The sequence below is a fragment of the Siniperca chuatsi genome, linkage group LG2, assembly GCF_020085105.1.
Source record: "Siniperca chuatsi isolate FFG_IHB_CAS linkage group LG2, ASM2008510v1, whole genome shotgun sequence".
NCBI classification, from domain to species: domain Eukaryota; kingdom Metazoa; phylum Chordata; class Actinopteri; order Centrarchiformes; family Sinipercidae; genus Siniperca; species Siniperca chuatsi.
Window position 1 is genome coordinate 31985209 of NC_058043.1, and position 21683 is coordinate 32006891.

Genomic DNA, 21683 nt, shown 5'->3' on the forward strand with positions numbered 1-21683 from the left:
ATATGCAGCCCTGCTTAGGATCAGTTTACTTAAACTTCAGGCTAGATATGTGCGTTCCATCGTAAGTCATTAACATTTAACAACATAGTTAGTCACCAACTTAAAAGGAGCGTCACATGTTGTTTGACTTATCAACTTTTATTATGACCCATCTATCTATCTATCAATTAATTCATATATTTTTTAATTTATTTAAATGTTGAATTTATTTTTCATTCCAAATCAGGTTTGGTCCTCCATACTAAAGACATAGGTAGCATTGACATCACAAGACATGAATACAATTAAAACACACTTTTCATAATGAAAGTAAATGAAAAGAAACAAATTTATTGAATAACTAATTTGACACAATCAAATATTTCATCTAGAGAGAACAAAGGATTGTAGTGCTACTAATGTTAATTCTCAAGGCTCCGCATGTATCTGTTCCTCCCTCCAGTCACAACAAAGAGACGTCGTTTACGTCACTTGATGACGTCGTGTTGATTTTGAGCGGAGAAATAATTTATTTATAAACTGACGTAAGGGCGCTAAATCTAAAATAAACCGTGAATAAAATGTGAAAATACATAAAATATTTTGGTGAAGCAGCTGCACGCATGAAAGGTTCGATAATATTTGACCTTAACACAATACACTCGTTACGTTAGCGTCAGGTAGCGTTAAATGGAAAATGCAGGGAAAATGACTTGCTAACACTGCCGGTTGCGCTAGCTACATTTTAGCTAGCTAGCTAACATTAGCACGAGGGTAGTCCTTACTCCTGACGTTACCCTTCAAATACTGTTTGTCGTGATTTATTGTATTTCAGTTCTCTATGTATTGTTGCGATGTGTGGTGTGATATGCTCACTTTTTAAGTTCAGTAGGGTAACGTTAGTGAGGGAACTACTAAGCGAATACTACCTGGCTAGGTTAAGTAGCACCACATAGCTAACGGTGAGTTGCTTCGGATGAACCAAGCTATGACCTGCAAGAACCTATTTAGCTCCTGTTAGCCGGCTATGTTAGCATTCATGGAAACAGTTTGGCTAACCTTAGGTCATTGCATTGTTGCTTTATTCGACTTATATATTTGACTGAGTGGTTAACGTTACATCGTAGGATTATGGCGCCCCGCTTACAGCTGGAGAAGGCGGCTTGGCGTTGGGTGGAAACGGTGAAACCAGAAGAAATCAGGCAGGAGCATATCGAGCTAGCATATCGCGTCAATCTCTCGGCCTGCAAGAGAGGAACCTGCAGGTACAATATTACCATTTCTGAACATGCCTCTGTTGTGCTTACATGTGCCAGTAAAAGAATACCAGTAGCAGATGTAAAATTAGATTTTAAAGATGAGGGCTTAATGTTCAGCTCCGCAGATGGATGCTTATGTGCATCAAAAGTCTGATTTGTTTCCTTGTTTGTGCACAATCCTTTATAGCACGCAGGGCAGCTCTGTGGACTTTGTATGAAGGGTCATGTAGATCCATTCCACTTTTCAATTCGGCATACCTCAAAATAGCTCTGATATACAGGATGGTAGGCACTGGGCATGACAGTGACCACCAATTTCTACAGTTGAAATGTTACTGAACTTTATATTGCTGCGTGGCTCCTAACTGCATATTAAATTGTAATTTCAAAGGGTGTTTAGCTTTGTATGCAGAACATCATTAAACTGGCAGATTTTTAGATGGAGTTTGACATTACTTTTGTCTCCACATAAAAGAGAGATGCAGATAGATGTTACTTCAAAGGTATTGGAACAGTAAGGTTAATGGTCATGACTTGCTTTTGCAGGAGAAACTGCAAAGGGAATCCCAACTGTCTTGTGGGTATTGGTGAGCAGGCGTGGCTTGGGGAGATTGATGAAAATGCTTTCCACAATATTGATGACCCAAATTCAGAGCGTCGAGACAAGGTATTTCTTTAATTGGCCGGGCATACTGCAAATTGTTTACTCACCTGTGTTTTTTCCTCAGATCACACATCTGTTGTAGATGGACTACTTAAGTCCTGGGAAGTTATCATAAGACCAGAGATGGAAGAATATCTAAAGATACAGTTGATCTTCTCTCTCTCTCTTTCTCTCTCTGTCTCTGCCCTCTTCCAGAACACATTTGTTGGCCTGACCAACCTGGGTGCAACATGTTACGTCAACACATTCCTGCAAGTGTGGTTCCACAACCTGGAGCTGCGTAGGAGCCTCTACCAGTGCCACAATTCACGAGCACAGGAACACAATATTGAGTCTGGTATAACTGAAAACTAAATACTGGGGATGCTTCTTTATGTTTGTTCATTTCCTGGTTTAAGTCAACATGTTTTAGCCAGATTTTGTGAAGTATTTCCACTTCTTTGTGCATACACTTCAAGTAGTGCATGTACCACCAGCTTCCAGTATTTTCCTGGGGTTTCACTGTCACCACCAGTAACATTCAGATTTTCTTACCCTGTGCTCAGTACTGATTAGTGCAAAATGTTTTGCACAAATTAAAGCAGATGGCACTCAGAAAACACAAACCACCTCAAATACAGAATATGTTTCCAGCTGCATGTTATACCCAAAGAAATCTTATGTCAAATTTGTTTATTTTGATTATAACTATTTTATAAACCAATAAATCTTAAATCTGGGCTACTACCAACTTGATTTAGTTGTGCTTTGTGCCAAAGGCCTATCTCTCCACAAGCCTTTTAATCTGTTCATAGGTTCTTGATCAAATTTGCTGACCGAAAGGCAAATTAACAGAGCAATAACTACTGTCTTGTTGGAAGTAATAACTGAACTAAACATCACCATGTTGCTGATCTTTAATTAATTTGTTTGCACATGGAAATTGGCAATCTTGAGTTTTTCTCAAATCATTTCACATGACTGAAATGATTTAGCAGAGGTGAAGGCCCACTTACATATTGGCCCATGTTTGAATGTGACTGAGGCTAGTATGACACTGCAAACCCGTACTTTGATTGTTCTGTTGGTCTTTACCTTTTCATATGAAGACAGCATTTCATTCTCTCAGACAGACGTCTCTGTCTTTTTCAGATTACGAGCCTCAGTCCATCTGTGAGCATCTGCAGTATCTTTTTGCACTCCTGCAGAACAGCAACAGGAAGTACATCGACCCTTCAGGGCTGGTCAAAGCACTAGGCCTGGACACAGGACAGCAGCAGGTAAATCACTACATGAAACCTGGCAAATTATTGTAACTTTAACTTAAAAATACAGGGCTGGTTTCACAGTTTGAAAGATGATTGTGGATGATTATTTCACTAGGGTTCCATTTTCCTGTTTTTCCTCATTGTGAGAATTGTGTTCAGAATTACTTGTCTGTAGAGCTGTACATTATATCGCCTCATTATGTAAATGGTCAAAAGTGACACCCATCAGAACAAGACTAGAAGATGACGACCAGAGCCCAAAGTGATGTCTTGAAATCTGTCAAAAAATGTAATGATTATCAAAAGTTTTGTTGATAACTTTTCTGGAGATCAACTAGACGATTATCAATTACTATTTAACTTACTATTATTATTAACTATTATTAATAGTATTTAACTATTAGTTTCAGGATTACACAGCAGAATTAACTCACAGAATGGGATTGCCAGCATGTTTTTCAGTGGTTAGCTTTTTGAGACTTGGTTTCTTTACAGTGCATTGAATTCAAACCTTTCATTTTCAGGATGCCCAGGAGTTTTCAAAGCTTTTCTTGTCTCTACTGGAGGACACTCTGTCCAAGCAGAAGAACACCAACCTGCAGAATGTCATCCAGCGGCAGTTCTGTGGACAGTTCTCCTACGTTACTGTGTAAGACCACTTAGTACTCAAACCTGACACAAGTTACTTAAGTGAAAAAGTGTCAAATGATAAAGTATTGGACATCAGAACTCCTGAAAATGTCACGATTTGTATTTCATTAACTGTGTGCTATTGCAATCACCAAAGTGAGCTGAATTTTGTTCACATTTCTGAACAAGTCTGTGATATTTTGGTGGATGAGGAAATTTTATATTCGGCTTACTTGCGAGGAAGAATGGCGAGAAGGAGAAGGTGGCCGGTATGTTCTGTTTGCTGTACATAGGAGATAAAAGTATAATACTGACTTGTCAGGCAGGTGAAGGAAATATTTCTCACGACACTCACCACTCCGAAAGGATGTTTCTGAGCATTCTGCCATCACCCTCTGTATTCTTGCCAAGTTTTTTTTTTTAGTGATGTCCCATCTATTGTCTGACAATGTCTGTGACTTTACAGATAATAGTAGGTGTCAACATATGTTGCAGATACACAAAATGTGCTGGCTTTATGTCAAAACTGTGTTCTTTGCATTATGGCCCATGCCTTGTTGCACAATTCTTCTTTGCTGAAGTACAAATTAGGCCTTAGTCTGTCACCTTGGCAGCCTCACAAAAATACAAGCTGAACCTCAATTGTGAGTGAGGTGTCCTTGGCCTTGGCTCACAACTGAGACAGTTGTATAGATTGCCCTTTCTGTTTTTCACTTGGTCATGTCAGAGAATGCCATAATACTGAATACAGGAACAGGTAGGCTTTTGCTGAGGGGAAGTTTTGTTGTTGTTCAGAGTTGTGCTGTTCTTCTTTCTTAAGGACATTTTTTTTAAAGTCACATATCAGTTGTGTAACACTTTTATCAGATGTGGTGACAGTCAGAGGTGAGATTTATTTAATATTGAAAGCCTTGTTCTTGTCATGTTAATGGAGCAAGCTGTATACCAGCTATTTTTATATGGCTTGGTTTTGTGAAGGTAAAGGTTATGTTTTTATTACAGTCATCATTTGGATTGGGACCAGAATCATGCCGAGGCGTACAGCTATTTTTTGGTTAACTTGATTTTTATAAGAGTTGGAATGATTATAAGTATTAAGCCAGGAAAAATGGAAGTTTAGGATTCAAAACATATTGAATTGAATTCATATTGACATTACATTTGAAAACTCATCATTACTGCAAAAATTACTCCATTAACAAAATAATGTTAGACTATACAAAAAGCCATTTTCTGCTGTGTTGGAATCTGTTATCTTGGTTTGGCTGTTCTCCAGCTGTAACCAGTGTGGAAGATCATCTGCACTGCCGTCCCGATTCTACGAGCTGGAGCTGAACATCCAGGGCCACAAGAACCTCACCGAGTGTGTCACAGAGTTTCTGAAGGTAGCTTTCATTCCCTGCCACACTGAATGCCTTGTGAATGTCACTGAGTGTATTGTGTAATGTTGAGTGTATCAACAAATAATAGCACAACAAAGGGGAAGATGGCAGCGTAGGATAAATAAAACATCAATACACAAACACATACATTTAGAACGTGTCAGTGTCTGTGTAGAAAGCTTGCCACAGAACAATGTGTTTTAGATAGATGTGAGAAAATAGTAGATTAACCCCTTTTTCTCCCTAAGCTGCTTCAACAAATAACAAGTGTGCGTTACTCTATGTGACAAATTGTGCACATGAAGAGGGGGGTAGAACACCGGAGTAAAATGCAGTGAAATACGGCTTAATGCTTTGCTAAACAAATGCTACTCAGTGTCCTCCCACAACTGTTCTTCATGTTGTGCTACTTGCTCTAATGTTATAAACATTTGTTAAATGTCAAGCACCAGTCTAGGCAGAAATGCAAAAAATGCATCATTTTGAAACATTTTGAGCAACCAGAGCCTACAGACTGTGAAAAGACTGAAGCAGGCTTGTACCTGCTGGAGTTTGGAGGTAGAAAAAAACATTTGCTTAGCAATGGATCTAACATAAAAACAGGGGCGGCTGTGGCTTAGAGGTAGAGTGGGATGCTCACTAATCGGAAGATTGGTGATTTGAGCCCCGGCTTCTTCCTGCCCCCAGCCCGCATGTCGAAGTGTCCTTGGGCAAGATACTGAACCCCAAATTGGCTGTGCCATCGGTGTGTGAGTGAGTGTGTGTGTGTGTATGATTAGTCTCTCTCTGATGAGCAGTTGGCACCTTGCATGGTAATCTCTGCTGTCAGTGTATGAATGTATGTGAAAGGGGTGAATGTGACATGTAATGTAAAGTGCTATACCGATACAGTCCATTTACCATTTACCACTGTGAAAGCAGTCTTCCATCATAACCGGACACGCACAAGAAAAAAAATTCAAAGATGTTCTGAAGAGGACACAACATACCTAGTTGATTTTTTTTTTTCTTTCCAAAATTTTTATTATGCTTTTCAACACAAATGCAGATCGACAATCCAACAATATCAATAATAAACAGTGGCCACAAGAACTAAACCTCTGACTTAGATCCATGAAATTTGATGTACATAGTACATAGCAAAGAGATAATTGCAAACTTGCATAAATATGTTGTGGAAGTATAAATTGGAAAATATAGCATCTATGTATCTGTGCGTATATGTGTATGTACTGTATATATACATGCATGTCCCATTACAGTTGACAGTGGTGCAACATCTGAAGAGAAAGAAAAAGAAAGAAAGAAAAATAATGATTTTAAGAAAAATATTTTTGAGGAGAAAAAAAAGATAAATTAGTTTATTCTTTAATTTAGCTTTTTTTTTTAAAGCAGTGTGTCCTTTACAGTTATCAATGATCATATTGCTTGTCTGCATGAAGATAATACGGATTGCAATCTAATTTTTTTATAATTTTTTTTGTTAAAAAAATTATGTCCCTAAGAATTCTAGGAGAAAATCATGATCTCAATTCTGAATGAGGGGAAAAAATCGTGATTCTCATTTTCAATTCTTCCGTCCAGTTTGAATTAAAATTAGATTTTAGTGTGTGTGTGTCCCAAAGTTAAATGACTGCGTCTGAAAATGTCTTGACTTGTGAATTTGTGTTTCCTCCATGGTTACCCCTCGCCCTGCACCTTGCAGGAGGAGAAGCTGGACGGGGAGAACCGCTACTTCTGTGAGAGCTGTCAAAGTAAACAGAGTGCCACCCGAAGGATCAGACTGCACAGCCTTCCTCCAACCCTCAACCTACAGCTCATGCGCTTTGTCTTTGATAGGTCTGCCATCACTTTGTACTGCATTGTATAAAAAAGCATAGCATATATAGCATACATAGTGACTATATCACTTTGGCAAGAGAATATATGCTCTCAATAAATTTCTATTTAATGCTGTTTGATAACAAAAATGACAAAAAGAAGACACAGATTTTAGTTCAATTACTGGATTAACTACTGATGCCATTAGTGTCTTACTTTCTACTGGTATGAGAACAAAGGTTTTACTAAACCATGTGGTCTTCTCCAGACAAACAGGCCACAAGAAGAAGCTCAACACCTTTATCAGTTTTCCAGAGCAGCTGGACATGGGGCCTTTTTTGGAAGGAAAACAAGGTATTAGCAGTATAAATCTCTGTGACACACACACACATTCTGCACTTTTGCTTAACAATCAATGCACACTGGCATGTGTCAGCTGTACAGAAGAAACAAATACATACACTACTCTTTCTCTCTCTCATAATTTAAAGGAGTAAGACCAAGTCCTTTGAATTCAGAAAGCAAGAGTGAAATTTTCAATAGTCCTCAAAACATGATCAGCAGTGTCAAAGCAGGGTACCTTCATATGGTTGATGTATTGCTGTCACAACAAGTTCACTGCTTGCTAAATCTGTATTAGTATTTTCTAGGCAATGCAATGCTTGCTCGACTATACTCAACAAGCAACAACAGACATTTTTTGTTGATGACTCTTTGAAAAGTAAGCGCGTTGATATTTTTGCGTGTTTGGACTGACTGTTTCTCCAGACCAGAAGTGTGTTTATGAACTGAGTGCAGTGTTGATCCATCGGGGCATCAGTGCCTACTCAGGCCACTACATTGCCCACGTGAAAGACGCTCGCACTGGCGACTGGTACAAATTCAATGATGAGGAAATTGAAAAGATGGAAGGCAAGAAGCTGCAGCTTGGCAATGAAGAGGACATCGGTGAGTAGTACTAAATGGACACTGTAGTTCCACCTTCCTGAAATTCATAGATGCCTAATGTAGTGCTATGTTCTAGCATTCTTATTGTTATCCAGTATTATTTGTAATGTAGAATAATTCTATAGTTCTTTACTGGTAAAAAACGTCATATTGTAAGCCAGCTGAAATTTTCAAATGCAGTCAAGTTTATTTGTTGAAAATGAATAGTAACAATCATGTGTCGTCATGATGATCGTGACGGTCATGTCTGTAAATGTATGCACTTTCTCAAAGTTGTTGCTCTTCCTTCTTGGTCTTCTTGGTCCCTAGCTGAGACAATGAAGTCCCAGACACGAAAGCCAAAGTGCAGTAAAGGCTACCACTGCTCCAGAAATGCATACATGCTGGTGTATAAGGTCCAGGAAGAGGAGAGCTCCGATCCGTCCAGGACCAGCGTCGAGGTGCCAGGTGAGTAGTAGAATTATAACCAATTTCACATTTTGCATGTTTTTGTGTGGAATGTGTCACTATTCCTTGACTCAAACAAAGATGGCAGCCAGACAAGAAAGCAGCGATCATTTCTGGTTTCTATCTTTGTTTGCGTCAAGGAATTAAAACATCTCTTGAGAAATGTGTTTTAATAGTAAAAATACACCCTTCAGTCTGGTCCATGTCGCTTCTCTGATGGTTTCCTTTATCTCTGTTTTGGCTCCCAGCCTTCCTTCAGAGGTTGGTGGACCAAGATAACCATAAATTTGAGGAGTGGTGCAGTGAGATGGCCGACATGAGAAAACAGAGCGTGGATAAGGGCAAAGCCAAGCATGAGGAGGTGAAGGAGCTCTACGAGCTTTTACCTGCAAGAGACGGTCGGTAAAAACATTCCCTACTCATCCACTTAACAGAAACACTAAAGCGAGTGTACATGTTTGTTGTGACTTAGACGCTAAAAGTACAGACAGTGTAATAACATTTGGGGGATATTGCTTAACTTGTACAACAGGTCCCCTGTCTGTAGTAATGCTGCTGCTAGTACAACACAACACCCTACTGAACCAAGATGAGTTATGATTTTTGCCAAAAGCAAATACTGTGTCTGGATGTTGTGTATTAGAATGATATCAACAGTTTCCAGTGTCCGAGTTACAAAAGGAGTGAAGTGTTAATCGGTAACTAGTAATTGAGTTTGGTTCCATACAATTTCCATACTTACCATGTGTTTTTATATGGATATTAATAATATACAGAGAGCCATTTGTTATCACAGAATACACCTAGATTTATGGAATCAAAATCAGAGGTCCTGTGTCTTTATATTTGATGTGTTTCTCTACTTTCCCTCCTCAGACGAGCCGTATGAGTTTATCCCCCTGGACTGGTTGAAGAAGTGGCTGGAGGACTCCACTGCCACAAAAGAAATCGACAACTCCCTCTTCCTGTGTTCTCACGGCAAACTGCACCCAGATAAGGTGGGAGATTCCAAGAGGGTTTCCTTGCAGGCTGCTCAGCTCCTCTACGAGCGCTACGGCGGAGGACCGAGACTTGACGGTCAGTCAAATAGAGGGTGTGGTCTCTTCTCAAATCAGACTTTTACCCTACGCACCATTCAGCTGTCCCATTTTACTGTCTGAATTTGCCCCTATCTCCCTGCAGATCCATTTTGACACTGTAGCTCATATGCATCCCTCCTCCAGTCTCTGTGATAAACAAAATTTCCCACAAAATTTCTAAAATCTGTCCTTCCTGTCTTAGGTCCCAGCCTGCTCGCTATTATCAACAACTCTCACATCTGAGTCTGTACCTATCTATTTTAAAGTGTCTAGCCACTTCCTAAAAAAACCTTCTCTCGAACCAGCCCAGTTACACCGGGGACACAGAAGGCGGAAGCGCAGCAAAGCGCCACACTAGGTCATTTCTCCTGCAAGCAGGAGCTGCACCAGAAGAGCAATCCTCCGCGCCGGTCAACAAGCAATTCTGCTTCTCTGCTCTTTTCTAATCACAATAAAGAGCTGATCTTTATATTAACCTCATGAATTTATAACATAAAGCTATTTATTTATTCATTTATATTTTCTGTGTGTGTAAAGCACTTTGAAACTGTGTGTTTTTTAAAAAGTGCTATACAAATAAAGCTTTACTTACTTACATCTGCAGCAGAGGGAGGAGGACAGGAGGAAGGACTAATACTGACTGATATCTGCGTTCTTCATTCTTTCTAAACGTCACTCAGTATTTTGATGTCAGGAATATGATTTTTATTTTAATGACATTTTAGATTTGTTTCCAGTGAGGTATTATTGAGTTTACATAGTGACTTTACTGTTGTAAACATTACTGTTGCTGTGTTCTTTTTTAAAAGAATGTGTTTTTTAAAATTGCAATTATTTAGTAATGAAAAAGAACCGATAGGAATATAAATAAATAATAATAAAATAAATAGCTAAATAAAAATCAGTACTGTTCAGTATCAGTCAGTTGCTGAAGTAGCAGAAAATGCCATGGAAATACTCAAGTACAAATACCTAAATTGCACTAAATGTACTTAGTTACATTCCACCACTGCTCTGTACTAAATCACATATTCTATCAAGAGTCATGCTAGAGCTTCGATTCTAAACCAGCATTGCATCTCATCAACTAAGTTACAAGGTAGTGTAAAGTCAACAGACTCAAACCACCGCACGGTCGTCTGCTGAGCTGCAGAATAAAGAAGAGATGGTCTGATGCTGACCTTTCAATCTGCTACTAATTGACAAACTACAGCTGGCTAGCTACCTAAGTGGGCGGTCACTGTTGAGCTCTATATACTGAAAAGAAAACAGTTTTATATCGGCTCATATCGGATAACATATACGCTGATACGGATAACATATACAGCGATACGATACATCTGCGATAGGCCAATATCGACCGATAAATCGGTCGGGCTCTAATCATTAGCATCACTAGTTGGAATATCACAAAGGAAAAAGTGGCTAAATTTGTTTTCCTGTTTTTCTGTCATTTTAAGAAATACTCTTGTTTGCAGTCAGATTAGAAACTTTTTACTCAAAGCACATCTCACTCTCTAGGAAAAAAAAACTTAATCCTGACTGCTCCTAAAACCACAATGTTGGTCTTCTACATTTTTACATATCCCACTTTTGTGTGTTTGTTCAGGCTCCTCTCTTTGTAGAGAGTGTGTTGGCCAGCGATGCAGAGTGCTGCGGCTGAAGAACCAGCTCAATGAAGACTACAAGGAAGTCTCCAACCTGGTCAAACGCACGCTCAGGTAAACACACTCAGGATAAATATGGATTGTAGTGTTGTGCGTCAAGTCAAGTTTAGATCAAATTATATTTTAATAGCCCCTTTCGGTCAGGCACCCCTTTACGTTAATCTGGTGACAATTTAACATTTCAGTCTCATATCTGAAACATTTCCGTATCACTTTCAGCATGGCAGGAGTCTGAATTGAATGCAGTCAGGTTAACCTACAGTAGCACAAGGTGATAAAGAAATTAAAAAAAACCTCTTAAAATAATAATCTGACCAAGTCTCTCCATGTATTTCCAATGTTCATTCGTGCCAACAGTGTGGGTGAACAAATTAATATTTGTTCATCATTCAATGCTCGTGCACTGATGGATATTATAAAACAGGCAGCAGAATTGGCTATCAAAAAACATGAAGTGATGGTCCATGATGGTCCTTAAGGCTTCAATGGCAAAACAGGTTTTAAAATCCATCCATGATGCAGCCTATGAGAGAACAGAAAACACTCCTCTTCCTTGCTATCTGAATGACAAAAAGCCATCTCTTTAACAGATAGATGAAGACAGCAATGTAACATATTCCATGTCTAAAAAGGGCTAAAGATTCCATTCTCTTGTGTTGTTGCAGCTGCCAATAGTGATACATGATTCAGCAGAGAGAAAATTGGTGAATTACGGGTATTTTTAGAACCACTGCAATTCCTCCATAAGAGAATACCTAAGTCTTCAAGGGGGTGTTTATAGAATACTATCTAATGTAATAATGGGTATTCATCACTGTGTGTGTGTGTGTTTCAGTGGTGAGGGCTACTGGGTGGGCAAAGCATCTCTGCGTATCTGGAGGCAGTTGGCTTTGGAACAGCTGGAGGAGGACGAAAATGAAACCAAACACAGCAATGGCCAGACCAATGGACAAGGACCACACACCAACAATAGCAAAGGTAGGAGGAATGGATGCAAAATCTGTCAACCAAATTGGAAAAAGAAAATTGTGTCACATTGTGCACAAGAGATTTGCTGATTTTATTTGTATTATTATAAATTGATTTGGCTTTGGGAAGGTTTGTCAGGAAAAAAAAACAAAAAACTGGTAACTTATAATGGGCATTAGTCACTGTTTTCTGACATTTTACATTAAATTATTAACCTATCAGGGTCCCCGCGGATGTTTAAAAAGTATTAAAACGTCTTAAATTTAGTTCTTAAAATGTCTGGAATTGTAGGAGGGAAAGCATTAAATTTGATCTGAGGCAGAATGACTGAGCGTTTCTGCATGATGTGAACTTTATCACAAAACATTCAAACTTGGGATAATGGTAAGCATGAATCACATGAAATCTCAAAAGCACAAGCGCATTGAATTAGCTGGAAAATGCAGCTGTAAACAGGGCTGTTTTTCTTAACTCATGAAAAGTTGACTTTTTAGAGATACGTGGTTCTCACAGGACAGTGATGCTACAAACACATGCTAATCTTACAGAATATGATGCATTGCTGTAGATTAAACTACCCAACACTATATAAAGTAGTTAAACCTTAGATCAACCTTAAACAACTACAGCAGTAAAATGCAACATACACATTAATGCAGCAGTAATATTAATCTAGAAACATCAGATATAATAGTAAAACACTGACAGGGAACATTTTACTGCACAATGAGTCCTTCTACTTTTGAAACTTTTAAGTATATTTAGCTGATAATACTTACATACTTTAAGTAAGGTTTTGAATGCAGGACTTGTAGTTGAGTGTTTTCACAGTGTAGTATTAGTACTATTTTACTTAAAGGATCTGAACTTCTTCCACCACTGCTGCTCTAGCAAAGCCTTCAGGCCCTGCTACCATTCATCAAACTACCAACATACAGTTTTATTTATTTGATGTAGTGTAGTTTGTTGATTTCTTTTGCTGCGGTAATAGTATTGTTTTTTCCTTTTAGAGGTATTAAAAAGGTCCTAAAAGTCATTAAATTTGTACTTAAAAATGTGCAGATACCCTGCCTATTGTAGTTAATGATAATTGGGGGAAAAAAACATTCATTGATAGGTATAGGCTGGTGTAGCATCTAGAACCAGCGTCATTTCAACTAGATTTTTTTAAGTCAGTATGATAATGTTGATCTGTGCATAAATGTTGTACTTGTCAAAACCTAGTTTATGTGGATTATGGGAGATCACATGACACAATGCTAATTGTAAAAATAAACAGCCATGATAGCCATGCTAGCAGCTGTATCAGGATGTACTATGGTACGGTGGTGCTCTGAGCTAAATACTAACGTCAACATTCTAACATGATCACAGTGACAATGCTAACATGCTGATGTTTAGCAGGTAAAATATTTACCATGTTCACCATCTTTTTAGCATGTTAGCATACTACTATTACTACTATTTGGTAATTAGCACTAACCACAAGTAAAGCTCAGGCTGATGGGAATGTCATTAGTTTTGCTGGTTTTTGGTCCTAATCCTAAGTATTGGTAAAAATGAAACTTTGACTTCATGATGGCGCTAGATGAAAAGTTAAGGGATCACCAAATGATTACAAGTCATCCGGAGGGGTACATCAATGTGTACCAAATGTACCAAATTTCATAGCAATACATTCAATAGATGTTAAGACCTTTAACACGAGACCTCATGGTGGTGCTAGAGGAAAAGTCACAGGATCGCCAAAGTCAGCATGGTTAATCCTCTAGGAAACCATGAATGTCGACCAAATTTCATGACAATCCATCTAGTAGATGTTGAGCTATTTCACTGATTAAGTAAAAACTTTGACCTGCTGGTGGTGCTACAGGAAATGTCATGGGATCATCAAAGTCATTAGGATTCATCCTCCGGGCACCATGAATATTTGTATCAAATTTCATGACAATCCATCCAACAGTTGTTACGATATTTCAGTCTGGACCAAAGTGGTGGACCAACCGACTGACATTGCCATTCCTAGTGCCACGCTGCTAGCATAGCATAGCTAATCTATGTCTGTCATATTATAAAAGGACATTGAGACACTGGCTGATTCACATCCACTGAATCAATCTGTTTGGTGTCCTTTTTATTTTAGTATTAAATTCAACCAACAGCTTCTCTGGATTGTGAGCGTTAACATTCTTTGTGAATTGTTTGATTGTAGAGTTCGGCCCAGAGCTCTCAGAGGGCAACGAGGACGAGATGAAGACTTTCAATGAAGACATTGTCTGCAGTCACGGTACTGTCCCATCATCGGCATCTAGAATAATCTTAGCAAATACTTTTAACAATGACATTCTACAATTTGTAAACAAAAAATCTTTTCATTGCTGTTATATAATCTGATCTTAAGTGTGTATGTTTGTTCATGCTATAGGGGGTCTGAGTATTCTGGAGACTGAACGGAAGCTGGTATCCTCTGAAGTTTGGACCAAGCTGAGGGCATACTTCCCCAAATCCCCAGAATTCACCCAAAACCAAGAGCCCTGTCAGCAATGCCTGGTGGGTAGATATTGACAAACCATCCAGCGTTGCACCACAGTGATCCCTCACGTTCATCTTTCATTGTTTCTGTTCTTTTTTGTTTATACCCCTACACCTGCAATATTTTTCTTAAAGTATTTTCTCTAAGCCTGCATTCAGATTGGATGTGTACAAGCTGGAATTATGCACAGTGTACAGCTGCCCCGCCGTAGGTGCCTGTGGTGTAGTTGATTCACTGTGATAGAGAGCAGAGATCACAGTGAGCAGGTTTGCAGTGGAGGTGGCTTTGCTAGATGTGTGATACTGACAAGGAGAAGATCACTTAGACTTTTTCAACTTGCTTCTCCACTAGCATCAGAAACTTGTAGTAGGAGAAAACAAGCTGACCAATCACAGTTCTTGTGGTATCTCTATCAGCCATGTGTGTGGGCTCTGTTGATACACTGCAACTGTATCGTGAAACTATAAATCAACCCAAATTGATGAAAGCAGGCACTTAGAGTAATGAGTCATGGTATCCACAGTTGGCAGATGTGTCATAATAGAGTGAACCATTGAGTTTGTCGTGGAAAAAACATTTTCTTCTTGTGTGTCCAGACATTGGAGCAGGAAGAAAAGGACAATGAGGCGGTCAGTAAGATGATGGCCCTGGACCAGAAGAACCAGCTGCTCAACCTCTTCCATGAGAAGAACCGGCCAACACTGACCAAGTGGCCTCAGGTAGACACAAAGCAAAGCACCAAACCAACGAGTCATGTAACCTCTTCACACCAATATATAGAAAAAGATGCAAGATGAAAATAATGCCTTTGGGAAAATTGACACTCTGCAGCTGCAAAGTGGAAATGACATACAGTACACTGGAATGAAAGTAACCAGAAAATTACAAAGAAAAGAACATATCGATACAGTGCAACATGAATTATACTGGTGTTAATATCAGAAATCAATTGAGATGAAAACAGTTGTTATGAAATTAATGTTTCAAAATCAACACTAATTGAAATTATACAAATATTGTGATCGATGATAACAAACTATGATTCACGTGAATACAGTAAATCCTCTCGTTTGTTTCTCCAGGGCACGGATGTACTTTACATAGTCCCTCTGTTTTTTGTTGATGAGTGGAGAAAATTCATCAGGTATGTTTGATTCAACTGTTTGTTGTCACATTGTAAAAATAATGTTTGACTGTATGCACTCAAGAACAGGTTCAGCCTTCCATAAAAGGAATTAGTAAAAAGAAGAGTTTGGCATGATTATCAGATGTGTGTCATAAGTAATGACTAAAACCAATTGTAATTTATTTAGTTTGCATTAAAATTGACCCTTTCATTTCTGAATTGGCCAGTCTCTAATGATGATTGGCAGTAAAATTGCATGTCAACCTTTCAAATGGTCATTTTCCTCCCATCTTTGTGTGTATTTTGTAGGAGGCCCACTAAATCATCTCCAGTGTCTAATGTGAGCAACACTCTGCTGCTCTGTCCTCACGGAGGCTTTATGTTCACCTATGACTCCCTGATCAACGGAGATGCACAACAGTGAGTTCTGCTTATTTAACTGACCAATAGTTGCTTTTCACCCACAAAACAATTCCACAAAACATTAAAGATAAATTGTGTTTACATCAGAACTATACTTCTGACCGGATGAAAAAAATAACTGGATTGGACCAGCAATTAAACTTCACTGTCCATTATAACCCTACTAATACTAAACCCTGAACCCAGTGAGGCAGCACTGGTCCTGACACTGTGTTCACGCGTCATGCATGCACTCCGTCCATTCATTTAATTTCCTGAACTAATCTTGCACAGATTTGAACAACCAGGCTAACTCAGCTGTTGTGCGTTCAGCAAATGGTCCTTATACTTCAAAAAATACAATGGTCAAGTAAAATCTAAATTATAAAAGGCTTGCAGCTTTTAATTTGACTGGGCAGGTTGTGTAAATGAAATTAATATTTGAAGAACCCTGAGCTGATGTGTTACTGATTGGACATTGCTGTGGTCTCATGTTGTGCTGTTTTTCCTGCACAGTATAGCTCTGCTCTGGCCCAGCGAATGGGAAGTGATCAGCAGACTCTTCATTGTGGACCAGCCGATCTCCATCCACTGCTTCAAACAGACCACACCAAGTGGTCCCACCATTCAGTACACAACTCAGCCTGGTAAGAGTGCAAAGTCAGGAAAGAAATGTCACCTCACAGTTTTAAAATGTTTATTGTAATGCACTTTTTTCATATACTCAAAATCTATTTTGGAATATCAAACACTCACTGTCTGGTGGCTTTAAAAAGTTTGTATCTTGCTCCTTTGTGCAGGGTAGAGGCTGTAGTCGGCTTGGATTTAAGCTGTTATAAAGGATTCCAAAAGTGACTATGTTTTACAGTGACAAAAAGTGTCAAAATGTCCATAGAACTTGAATGAAGTGAATTATGCAGGAGTAGCTGTTTGATACATTTATATTGGCATTTTGAAGCTAAAAGCTTTTTAATGCCACTTAACACTACAGTTTGATACTCAAAATGTTTTGGGTGGAGTGTTGCTTTGACCTATTTTGGCTTCTCAACATCCTTGATAAATTTGATATTAATGTGGGTGTGTGTTTATGTGTTCAGATCTGTGTTGGGAGTGCAGAGAGAGCTTCCTTTTCCAGCAGCAGAGGGACCTCAGAGAGTATACCCAAGCAACCATCTACATCCGCAAAGTCATTGAAGACAAGAGGGTATGGGGGAAAAAAAGGACATTTTTGGTCATCCAAACAGTGACAATTGTATTTTTTCACATAATATCTAAAATGAGATCCACTGATTTTCCATTGTTGATGCAGTCTTTAACTTTGTGTTTTCATGTTGTCGTCTGCATAGATGATAAAGGAGGCGGCTCCGGAACTGAACGCCAGCAGCTCCGAGGCAGAGGAGGAGAAGGAAGAACATCCAAAGGTGGATGGAGAGAAAGACCCTGACTTCAGTCAGGTAAGTCCATTACCACCAGAAGGATGTCGCCACATACATTGCACACATAATATCAACTGACTGCTACCAGCACTAGAACTACAATAACAGTAGTTAAGGCAGCCAAATATTCCTTGTCTAAAGAAAGTGAAACGTACACACTCAATACTTTACAGCCTTCAGGGATTGTCCACCATGTGACTGACTGTGATTGGTCTAAAATATCACATGACTGGTTGTGTTGCCTTCCAGGAAAGCATCTTTTTCTTTTCTGGTTAATTTCCTTGGTTTACATTATATTTTAGCATTAGACAGAGTAAAACAACTTGCATCATCATTTTTTCACCTGTGTTTGTTGCTCTTTCACTGTAGCCATTGTTTTTTCTCTCTCACCACAATTTCTACTTTCCTTTGGTTATAGTTGTGCACCTGATGTGTGCAGTATGAATAAATGAAGGGGAAAAAACAAACCACAAAAAGTAAAAATAATACTAGTAGGATGTATTAATAGTCTATTAACAGTTGGAGTAATGACTGACAGTAAAAGCAGTAGAACTAGTAAAACTAGCAGTACACACAAATTACCTTCATGATGATCATGTTTGGTTTTATCTAAAACTTCTGTCTTAGGACTGTCTTGACAGTTAAGCTACTCCATGTTGTTAGCAAAGACAAGGAATAGAGGCATCATCTATTGCCAACCCGTAATAGCTAATAATCACATAACTTTCTTTCAGTCACAAGATGGTGCAAAGCGGCTAAAGATGAGTGACAGCAGCGCAGCATCGTTAGCTACTGTTTCTGTGACCAACATGACCAAACTAGGTGGAATAAGGAGAAGCACCAGGCACAGGAAACTCCGAGGAGAGAAAGCACTCATCGTTTCAGCTAATCAGACACTTAAAGAGCTGAAAATACAGGTGAGAGCTCCAAATTACTGGATACAGTGCTGGATTGCTGGATACAAGTCTGAAGCATTTAAAATGAAAAAAGTTGTTTATGACATCTTGAGGATAGATAGAATGAAGTTTGTTCACATAAACTGGTTGTTACAGAATCAGTAATTCTACACAGGTATTTGGAAACCCTTAACCAGAGCTGATACTGTTATAGAATATTGTAATAAAAGTATTGTGAATATTGTGATTACTGTACTCTAAAGGTAATGAGTGGTCTGTATTCACAAAACTAACTTTGCTGTGCTTCTGGCCCTATAGATTATGCACGCCTTCTCCGTGGCTCCGTTTGACCAGAACCTCTCCATTGATGGAAAAAATCTGACAGACGACTCGGCCACACTGGGCAGTCTGGGCGTCATCCCTGAAAGCATCATCTGTCTAAAGGTACTTCCTACTTTGATTTTTACATAGAAATCATAACCACTGGAGTGTTAATCTTGATTCCCATCAGATTATCTTGATGGTGATTACAGACATTATCCTTTTAATCTAAAACATTCATTCCATTGTTTTCTCACAGGCTGATGAGCCAATAGCAGACTTTGCTGCAATGGATGATGTCGATCAGGGTAAGTGGGGTTATCTTCACCTATTTTACCTTGATTTTAAAAAAGCTAAATTATAATAATACTGTTTTCTTATACGGAGTCATCTACTTCTTTTACAGTGAGAATGCCTGAAGAGGGATTTAAAGGTGAGCATACTTTTTCATCATTTGATTTGAAAAGGATTTTCTTTTCTTTCTTTTTTTTCTTCATCCAGTAGGAAGTAAACTTCCCTATTATCTTAACTGATGCATTAAAGCTGAGTGGGGCTACCCTGATAATCAGACTGAATTCATTTCATTATTCTTTCTGGATTGCTGTAAAATGTGAGATGTAGGCAGTGATTTAGAGGTCTGGAACTAGGCTAAAGAGGGAAAAGAATGCAAGAAACTGACAGGCACTACACCTTTAGCATAGTATTGTTATATGGATCTATCCTCATTGTAGAATTTCACACTTGGAAATTTGTTCTAGTGAAGGATTTGACATTTTTAGGGGTTGGTATTGAAGCTTAATACTTTTTGAGTACTGCTCAAACTGTGTCTGTTCAGCCAAGTTTTGATAACTGTCAAGCACTGAAAGTTGACCAAAAGCTTGACCAGATTATTCATTATCAGATTATTTCATAAATTAAATCAGGGTTTTGTTAATTTTATACTGTATTTTTTGGGGGGGGGTCTGATTTGATCTAATAATTTCTGTCCTTCTCTGCAGGCACTGGGCTTCTCGGGCACTGAGGAAAGCTGTGCTGTTGCTATGCTTGAATTGGACCGATGACAGATGGAAATTTTAAAAAAAAGCTTGAATTTGTCAAGTGTCCATATATAAATAAGTGCTTTAATTTTTTTTTTACGTTTTGAGTAGGCTTTCTTTAATAAAACTGTGACTATGTTGCAAAGCCGCTGTTTTTCTCTACATAAGGTTAGCTGGCCTTTGATCTTTAAACTTCCTAATCATTCTGACGGACTTTGTGGTAGTGCTTCTGCCTGACTAATACAAACAGGTTGAGGAAGCTAAGTGGAGCTGTTGTATTCAGAGGCTTGGCTTCACTTAAGTCCTACTGTTACTCAAGAAAATGGGCTTTGTTTTTGACTCTTTTAAATTATGGCAGAAGAAAAATTCAAGACAATGTTCTTTCTTTCCATTATGTGGAAGCTTGTGTTCTCACTGCAGTTTCCAGGTTTGTCAAAAGAATGCACGAGTAACTGTTAAGTATTACAAATATAACTGCTCTTAAATGTTAGAACATTTATTACCTCTACAGCAAATCTATATCTATATACTCCATGTGGCATTTAGAGATACATAGCTACACGGTATGTATAGAGGCTGATTCCTGCATAAGTTTCAGCAGTGCAAACCTCGAGAGTTGGAAGTGAGAAACAGAATGCATCAGTGATATGTCCTGTTCTTTTCACTGTTATTTCTTATGGACAATAAAGTTATTTTCAAAGCACCCTGTCTTCACATACTTGTAAATTACTCATAAGTTTCAACAAACTGCCAAATATAATGTATTGGTGGAACAGTGTTTTATTAGAGTAAATCAGTGGCATTAAGATTATTTCAGTCATACCTTATGCAACATCAACACCTATTGAAAATTATTATTATTAGTTGTTTTTTTAGGTGTAGTCATGAAGTAGTCACTGTGCCAACAGGCTATTTCTTCAATTGTTGAAGTGAATTTCCATGTATTAAGCTGTCCTCTAAATTACTGGTTGAAAAGGTTGGATGTTTTATTACCAAAAAAATGCACAGCCGTTTTCCTATCAAATGCTCTCATTACTTAATGACATCTGCTGTTGATAAGGTACTTACTGTAGATACAGTATAATCGATGTTTACGAAATTCAAACGTGGCATAACATTGTTTATAGATGATATCCTACACAGAGAGCATTAGAGACGACAATCATAAAAAGTTCTCCTTCCTCAAGCATAAGGTTTTCATTTCTTGACGATTATTTGCAAGGCTGGATTCAACGGTTATTATCTAAGTTTATATTGTGATCACACGGTGCATATTCAAAAATGTTTCGGCATTTATTACAGAAGTGTAATAAATGAAATGTAATGCGAAATGTAATGCTTTACAGTTTATAAGGTATTTTTTTATTACTTTTATTCATGTATTATTTTTATTCATGTGGTCTTGTTTCAGGCAAACAAAGCAATCGAAATAGAGTAGTAGCCAACTTTTTAAAAACTTTTTTCGTGAAAGATAATCATAGTTTCCATAGATTTTCTATTCTTTAAATAAAAGACACTTAGCAAACTACTATACACCTAGCATAGCATATTTTATATTAGCTGCTGTATCATTATACTAAACTCTTTCTTTCTGGTTGCGGAAGGTGTCTGTGGAGCTTCATTAACCACCAAGGCTACATGTTGGTTGAACACATTTATGCGCCAATTTCTCTGGACATATTGATATTAAGGCAGCTTGAAAAGTGAACTCCTTGGAATGACAGTAGACTTTTCCATAACCGGTGTTGTAACGTTATCGAAGTCTGTTCCCCGTCAGTGTTTCCCTTCAATTGGACTAGTGTTTCCAGTAGTGCCCCCTTGTGGCTGGGGTTATGGATAA

At 38.4% G+C, this 21683-nt stretch overlaps 1 protein-coding gene across 5 annotated transcripts; it reads left to right on the forward strand.

The window, feature by feature from the left end:
• The first annotated feature begins 452 nt into the window (after positions 1–452).
• usp48 (ubiquitin specific peptidase 48) lies at positions 453–20546 on the forward strand. Of its 5 annotated transcripts, none has more exons than XM_044212653.1 (28): positions 453–524; positions 1107–1244; positions 1785–1905; positions 2098–2239; positions 3034–3161; positions 3674–3798; positions 5056–5164; positions 6867–7000; positions 7251–7336; positions 7751–7930; positions 8240–8377; positions 8626–8775; positions 9254–9454; positions 11066–11177; positions 11959–12101; positions 14305–14379; positions 14518–14642; positions 15222–15344; positions 15708–15769; positions 16061–16171; positions 16670–16800; positions 17251–17357; positions 17500–17607; positions 18324–18506; positions 18804–18929; positions 19066–19114; positions 19213–19239; positions 19805–20546. In XM_044212653.1, the coding sequence occupies exons 2-28, from the start codon at positions 1111–1113 to the stop codon at positions 19825–19827; spliced, it is 3153 nt and encodes a 1050-aa protein (XP_044068588.1). In that variant the 5' UTR covers positions 453–524; positions 1107–1110; the 3' UTR covers positions 19828–20546. The 5 variants fall into 5 exon arrangements, 4 of the variants coding, with proteins under 4 accessions (XP_044068588.1, XP_044068602.1, XP_044068571.1 ...); XM_044212636.1 differs by having other exon boundaries at positions 454–609; XM_044212643.1 differs by having other exon boundaries at positions 475–941.
• The last annotated feature ends 1137 nt before the right edge of the window (positions 20547–21683 follow it).

Bases quoted from the DNA above. Each gene is read 5' to 3' on its own strand.
- usp48 (XM_044212653.1), top strand. From the start codon at position 1,111: ATGGCGCCCCGCTTACAGCTGGAGAAGGCGGCTTGGCGTTGGGTGGAA. The intron at 8,776-9,253 runs GTCGGTAAAAAC...TTCCCTCCTCAG, and splicing joins GCTTTTACCTGCAAGAGACG to ACGAGCCGTATGAGTTTATC. The intron at 15,345-15,707 runs GTAGACACAAAG...TTGTTTCTCCAG, and splicing joins CACTGACCAAGTGGCCTCAG to GGCACGGATGTACTTTACAT.